Here is an 8,367-nt window from a genome sequence, read left to right as displayed (position 1 = left end):
TTTATGAAAATCGATTCAGTGGTTTATTTAATGAAAGTGTAATAGACAGTCAAAATTCCTGTGGCATCATAGTTACTACGTATTTTTTACCACCATTATTTTGCTAAAGATGTTATTAATATGAACAGAGATTGTCTTAGAGATTGTAGCGGATTATAGCATCATATAAAATTATATCCTACTACCTAGTACGTTATAATGTAATTTGAGTGTGACACTCATAATATTATCATGCACGAAGAATGCATATGTATGAAAGGATAAAATATATAATTTTATCGTGATTTACCCTTTAAAATATTCATATAACTTTTTTTGTTTTCATGGACATTTTATGAATATAGATAGAAATTAAATATTTTTTAATAGGGGTTGTAAACATTGAGATAATATTACTACGTATGGAGGAGACACCACGAACAAAATCTGTGCGCCATTTTTTTGCTCTAACTAAGTTTTAAAAATTATTATTTAGTTAAGTACTTAACGATGAAAGTTATTCCTTTGCACTTTTCCGTATTATTTGTATTATTTGTGCAATATCGTAACACACACGAAGGCATGTTTGATGCGTTTCACTTTAAAACCATTAAAAAATACCGCTCAACATACGTCACATGACGTATGTTGAGTGGAACATAAGTGATGTAGGCGGTGTCGTCTCCATATTATCTCAATGGTTGTAAATAAAACAATTGGATTATATTAAATATAAATATTTATTTTCATATAGACTATTCAAATTTATTGCTCTCGTTTTTCTTAGTAATACTAATTAATACAATTAATGTATTTGGAATGTTATTTATTTTATATCGGACGAACGATGTTTTATAATATAAACAAAATAAATAAACCTTAAAATGTAATAAAGTGACTAAATTATTTAATATTTTAACAGCGCCATCTCTAAATTACGTAGAACATTACAAGGCACAGACATATCACAGGTTTAATATCTAAATAATTAGTTACAATAAAAAATATAATACATAACGATATTTAGGTACTAAATTATTTACAACTCACGATGACCATCACATTAAATGCAATTTACCGCGTAACATTAAATCTGTGCAAACGAACCGCTAGATGGCGCTAGTACAATTCGAACTAATTCGCTAGATGTCGCTAGAAGCCGGGTCTGGCGTTCCGAAAGCGTCGGCCGTTGGGCCTGTCTTCGAGACAGGGCACTTGGACTAAATTGAAGTAGATGTGTCCCATGAGGTGCGAGGCGGACGTGTTGGTTGTTTTGAGGCAGTCGAAGAGCATGTCGTCGCATTTGCAGTGCGACTTGCTGTAGAGCGAGTTGTTGGTGAGGTTGTAGCGGCGGGAGAAGGCGCGCACTTTGGTCGGGCACAGGTCGTGCGTGCGGCAGCAGCGGTCCAGCGCCCGGTCCGCGCCCAGGTCGTGGTAGTCGCTCGCTATGTCGCCCGTACCGCACCATTTTGTGCCTGAAATGTAAATAGTTATTGAATGAATGAAAACAACAAGAAAATACAGTAAATATATACAAGTGATGTTCACAAGAATTACAAGTGTACAATTTAATAGAATACACGAGAAAGCTTATAGAAAGGAATAAATAATCTAAATACAATTTTGATACAATTTTGTAATATTTTAAACAGCATCTAAAAACGCCAAAAAAAAACGTGTGTCCGAAGTGAAACTCCTTTAGCAAGATCTTAATCTATCTTTGAAAGATACCAAAATCGTCACTTCAAAAATGAACCCAATTTAAATACTGCGACAAATAAACAAAAATACCTAAGTAAAGCAAGAAATAAATTATCTGTGATGTTTAGTTGAATTTCCAATGCACTGAAAAAATATACCATTAACAGAAAACACAATAAATTTTACCAGGTATGATTCCCTGCAACAAAGACAAGGGGCTGCCGCCAAAGAGCCCCGCGTGCGCGCCCCCCGCCCGCAGCCGAGCCTCCGCGTCGGGCTCCTCGTGCCAGATCTCGCGGTTACTCTCCGCGCCTGTTTCTAGGCCTTCCAGCTGGAATAACAATACATTTATATTTAATACGAGCATAATTTAATAAAAAAAATATACATAGTTAGTTGAGAACGTTTTTTTAGGGTTGTCTATGGAGTAGTACTCTAAAGTCTATACCACAGAGCAAGTAATTATACTATTAATTATAATCTGGCTACACAAAAAAGGCGGTAAACTGTAAATAAAGGGCGGTAAATTAAACAAATAAAGTAAGATTAGATTTAAATTGAAATTGTTGCCACTTTTATGCAGGTACATAATAGACAAATTCTATTAAATATCTAGTTCGAGAACTATCTACTATCTAGTCTTGTATAATATTTTTTGAATTAATTAAGTACATAAAAAAAAACAATTCTGAGCTATACACTTGAATATAGCAATTTAACTAATTTATTTGAGCACCAGAGTTTTTAATTTATCTGACCACATACTTTTTACCGACTAACATAGCATTTTATGCATACGAAATTGTATAGCCTATCGCTTACGCCTTACTAGAAAACTCAGTTAAGATAACAATGCATTATTCCGAGACCGCATAATGCTCCCATTCACGCTTTGTGTAAAGCAATAACGCATAATCGACTCATTTACTTGAAAACGGCTATTCTTCAGAAATGTGACATTTCAACTTTTGTACAATGTATCTTTCTAATAGGAATATACATTTTGCACCCGAGAAATTGTGTGTTATAAAAGCCTAGTTTTATTTGAATCGACTTTAATGACGTAACGGTTAGGTATATAAATTGGCCTGGATAGCATTGATTTTCCTAAAGAATATAAAATATTGACTTCTTTTTTTGACCCTGTGATTACGTTATTTTAGTAATTAACTAACAAAAATTATCAGAGTTGTCTTTAACAAGCCTTTAACCTATATAACGCTGTAAAGACTTCGTAAGCAATGATTATCTACCAAGTATGAGTATTGAGTAATAAGGTTTTGTATTCAAATCACCATGCATAACCATTAACTTATGTGCTTTATAGAATTACTAATAACTCTGACGAAACTTAATAACTTGCTGCGGTAATTAACAAGCAATATATGTAGGTATGTTGCAAGAGAGGATGTCAAAACTGCGATCATTATTCATAATGCTGGGCTTACAGCGTGACCAAGGCGACAACAACAAGAAGGATGTACGAAACATCAAATTTGATTTTAGATTTTGCAAGATTTTTTAATCTGTGGAAAATTTGTACTGGCGGTTTTGGCGGGTGTTTTTTTTTTTAATAGTTCTAGCCTTTGAAAAAACGCGCTTCACAGTTCACAATAATTCACATAGTACAAATCGTGAAGTTTATATACATTTTGAAAAGTGGTAGGTAGTTATTATGTAATTAACGTGAGTTCATTCAAAAACGACGTTCCGAGCGAAAAGTTTTTCAATACTAATGATATTTCCAATTATTATCAACGATAATGAGTAGAAGATAACATCTCATTAGAGTTAACACTCTGACAATGAAGAAATATTGAACTGTTCCTTTGTGAAAAGATTTCGTACGGCAACGTTGACTAAGTAGATACTTTTATATTGACCCAATTTTTATGTTAAATTTGTATCTTATTCTATACTATTCTGACAACAATTATTACTTATTCAATTCGGAAGTTTTATGTATTATCATATTGTATCTGTATACTTTATTATATTTGTAGCTTAGAACAATTACCCACATCCACTTATACTATATCGTATCGTATCGTTAATCGTACACTGTAGGTACAGTCGTGTCGTCTGTCGTAACCAGCAGCACTGGCCCATAACAATTGTTGTTCAAAAAGACACATTACCTAGCACATATATCGTGTCGTCGATCGTAGAGTCGTGGCGTGAACTGCTCGCACTATACCATAATAACAATTGTTGTTGAAAAATACACAAAATTACGCACTCCCACGTATATCGTATCGTATCGTTACCTGATCGTATAGTCGTGTCGTGACCTGTTGGCACTGGCCCATCGTTATTATTTCCAAAAATATACACAATTACAAACTTCCACATATGTATATAATATCGTGTCGTATCGTTACCTGATCGTACAGTCGTGTCGTGACCTGCTGGCACTGGCCCATCAGCTTGATCATCTGCGGGAAGGTGATGCCGAGCGGTCGGTTGATTCTGCTGAGGTGTCGGAGCAGACGGCCTGTGTCGTCTTCGTCACTGGAAGATAATAATGTATCGTTTATTCATCATCATCATCATCATATTATTATTATAATGTGCTATATGTATAAAAAAACTATATATCGAACTTTAAAGTCTTTTCAGATAACAGTAATCAACTATGGAAAACTGCATTTTTCCTTAGTTTGGGCACAGCCAGCGACTCACGGACGATTTCGCTCGTGAGATATTTTTACGTTTTAAAGTTTAAAACAAAATATGTGAATTTATTCCTTTTTTTATAACTTATGCCCCAATTGAATAAATACTAATTACGACCGTAAATCAATTAGCAAAATTCTCCACTAGGCATATCTTGATTAAAATTGTGCAAAAATGCAAACAATCTTGGTAATTAAGTTACACTTGTAAGCAATTAAATTATAACTATTATTACTGATGAAATGAAGATAAGTATAATGTTCGTGTTCACAATCTAATAATAATTTACAATAAAATAGTCATGTTTCAAACGGAGTTATTACTGAAAATAAGTAGGTACCTTGCGTAAAAACACATATTAACTATTTCGTACTTTTAATAATAAGTGACTAAAATTTCACTAAAAAGATTCACTTTCATATTCTAAGATACCGTGGAGATCAAAATATAACAAATATATAAATATGAATATAGTTACAATGTACACAATCTTGTAATAATATTATCACATTTTATAACCATTCTTTTTGATAATAGCTAACCTGCTGGTTTAAGTTGGGAATATTCCGGAACTATTTAACTGATTATTATTTTATTCATAATAATCTACCGCATTTATCAATTATTAATATTGATAGTTTTGGTCTTTGGACTACACTACACACACAGTACTTATACACATTTTTTCATGTTTATTAGCTTATGTATGTACTTCTTAACCATATCACTATTAGACATTAATTCAACCAAAAAATCAATGCACACTGGCACACAGCTAACATTTTTTTTCAAGAGTCATTGATTTTTTTCTGAAGGACCATTCTTGATTTTTCCCGCTAACAAACTTTTTCTTTATATTATAATCTGTTAGGTAGCTATATGTCTTAAAATTTGAAACGATTCTTTTTTTTATGAGCAAAAACAAGATTATTTGTGTTTTTTTTTTTAAGATTGAAGATTTTATTTTAATAATTTAATTGGAAAAATCTCAATAACTTATTAATCAATTAAAATAATCTTATTTACCTGCTTCTCGCAATGCAATCGACATTAAATTTAAATGTAAAAAAAAACTTTTATTGGATAACTTCATTGAAGCATGCGAGAAATAAAAGCAGTCAAGGCTACAAGTTGAAGGCCATTATTATTAGACACGAGAACAATTTCGATATTGACAATGGATAAAATTGTATCGGAAACTAAGGAATTTAAAATAAAAATATGGCAATAATTTAATTTTTAAATTTGTTCATGAATACGTGTGAATTTTTTACATTTTTTTCGTCGTAATGTTGCCCGTATTATACAAAAAAAAATAATGCTGGCTGGCATGGCACCGTGGCTGGCACATTAGAAAAAAAATCAAAATTCGAAACTTTTCCAATATCAACCATGGACACCGATTTTTTTTCTATACCTATGATGTCAAGGCTTGCACTAATGTTTTTAATCGACAGATTACGATATAGAATACTATGATAACACATAGTGACCCAAATGTGCACTAGACCACGTCCTACTGACCTCAGGTTATGCAACGGGCACTGGCCTTGTTGAAGATGTTACAAATTCATACGAATCTTTTCATCTTTCACGCTACTGAGAGAAATGGTGTCTTTATCTTGTAGTAAAATGTGGAGTCGAAAAGAAAATGTTTACAATTATTTATATAGATAAATAACTATGTATTTAGAAACTAAACCAAAGCTACACATCACCATAGCAGACAGAATATTAAAAAGAGTAGATAAAAAAATTATGATTTATTTACGCGCCAAAAATTGGTTTATTCTTTTTGGCGCGTAAAAAGAAATGTGTGGAAAGAAATTTTGAATAGAGAACGATTATCGAGCAAAACGAAGTGCACCAGCGCGAAAAGCGATTACTTATATAAACTTGACCTTTTATATAGGTCGGTTAATAACATTGCACAAACTTTCCCTTCACCTTCGCTGGTATCGGAAGGAAGACGGTATTTCCTTGCGTGTGGCTGTTATGCAGTTGGCTGTCACGGTAAATTAGTTATCTGTATTGGTATTCAATTGATGATACTGTCAACATAGTAGGTAATATGTTTAGTTTATATCCTAGATAGATGTGGGTGAAAATTTTAGCTAAATTATCCGTTTTGCGTGATTGAACAAGAAATTTTTATAATTATTAGTTACCTACGTTACGTATTATGATAGAAAATTAGAAAGGTGATTTTTTAGACGATTGCTTCTATTTAATAACGCTTTTTGGTGTTCCAGCTTTCGAGTGCAAGAGCGACAAACGTGGTTCTTTGCGCGAACTGTCATACGCGTGCAGTTAAAATAGTCGTTAGTCGTTACTCGTTACCCTCCATCGGGTTAGCAAGAAGAAGATTTCTTCTTATGTAGGTAAGTTTTTTTATTTACTTCGCAAATTCCTTCCTTCTTTCGACAACTCAGCTGTTTTTACACATTCTTACAAACTTTTGCGTATAGGTATAATATTCAAAGGAAATAGGATAGGTTAACATTGTAAAAAAATATAATTTCTAACCTCCGTGCCTATATCCCGGGTCAGTGAGGACAATTCAATAAACCTAGTGTCCATTTAACGAGGTCTGAATGTAATGGAAGCTAGGCACAATAGAAGCACTAACGCTACATTGTTGGAATACGACTTGAGAGTTAGTTCCGGGGATTGATAGCCCTTTAAATCTAGACTTGAGACTGTTTCTTTTAGAATTAGAGACTTTTAACGGATTTTAAACGCGATTTATTTCACTTTATTTAAGCAGACGTTTCGAACACTTTACAACGAGCGTAGTCAAGGGGATACTTTTATGATTATAATTGATCACCTGGAATTTTTTTTTTCGTGTAGTTTTTGAAAGCCTAAATTATTATTTAATACGTAAGTAGTTGTTTAAATATTATAAATATAAATTAAGTACATTGGAGAAAATTGAAAGTACTTTTTCCAAAAATATTAAATTATTTATGAGTTTTAACACTCCTCTCATAAAATTCTATCTTTGAAACTATTTTTCCTTTCCATAAAATGATAAGTAAGTAGATTTCAGAATAGGTTACCTATTCAACAGCACTTGTAAACGTAATTAATAATCACTACATAGTATAAAACAAAGTCACTTTCTCTGTCCCTATGTATGCTTAAATCTTTAAAACTAAGCAACGGATTTTGATGCGGTTTTTTTAATAGATAGAGTGATTCAAGATGACGGTTTTAGTATATAATTTATTATGTTTTAGACAAAGCGGGCGAAGCCGCGGGCGGAAAGCTATAGTTAGTAATACAACAAATATTTCCCCATACATAATTCAATAACTATTTCTTTGTTCTTACGAACATACCTAGCTGAGAAAAAAAATCTCAATTAGGTAAGAACTGAGAACTGCTTTATATAATACATGCAATATGCTAATATTATGCGTGTTTCATAGATAAACATTGTTAAACTAATGTTTTTATTTAGCAATCGTGTAAACGTTTTTATTTGCATATTTCGTAATAAATTTGAGGCTCAGTGAAAATTGTGCATAGTTAGACCCTGTGAAACAAAAATGTTTGAATATAATGCATACATACAATAACTAGTGACTCGCCCGCGGCTTCATCCGCTTTGTATTAACCCAATAAATGATTTACTAAAACGTAGTATTTATTATAATATTATCTGTGCTCCTTCCTCGAGAATCACACTATCAATCTAAAAAAACCGCATCAAAATCCGTTGATAGGTATATAGCACGATATAGGGACAGAGAAAGCGACTTTGTTTTATACTATGTGATGATGCGTAACATACAATAATGTATGAAGAAGATGATTAGATGAATTCATGAAGTGAAAATAAGGGTAAGAGTAGACTAAGTTAACGTTGTTAAAATCGACAAGTTGATAATGATGACAATTGAAAGTAAAAGTAAATCGTGATGTTTGAACATTTCGTTATAATCGAGAAAAACGTTATATTACGAAATGGAGAAAGAGAAATAGCTATGACATGGAAGTAATGTT

The 8,367-nt window shown here is 32.5% G+C and overlaps 1 protein-coding gene across 1 annotated transcript in view; it reads right to left on the bottom strand.

Moving 5' to 3' along the window:
* Positions 1-700: 700 nt before the first annotated feature.
* LOC149483678 (uncharacterized) overlaps positions 701-8,367 on the bottom strand; it is a 28,935-nt gene continuing 21,268 nt past the window's right edge. The window contains exons 3-5 of the mRNA XM_089702834.1: positions 4,062-4,191; positions 1,867-2,011; positions 701-1,454 (exon numbers count right to left, since the gene is read on the bottom strand). Of these exons, the coding sequence (XP_089558960.1) occupies positions 1,132-1,454; positions 1,867-2,011; positions 4,062-4,191 (598 nt within the window). The 3' untranslated portion in view covers positions 701-1,131. The remainder of the gene's footprint in view (positions 1,455-1,866; positions 2,012-4,061; positions 4,192-8,367) is intronic.

The sequence above is a fragment of the Colias philodice genome, chromosome 13 (genome assembly GCF_061535455.1).
Source record: "Colias philodice isolate Cphi_HAF_F1 chromosome 13, ilColPhil1 Martin Lab GWU primary, whole genome shotgun sequence".
Classification (NCBI taxonomy): domain Eukaryota; kingdom Metazoa; phylum Arthropoda; class Insecta; order Lepidoptera; family Pieridae; genus Colias; species Colias philodice.
This window is presented reverse-complemented; position numbering and strand designations above follow the sequence as displayed.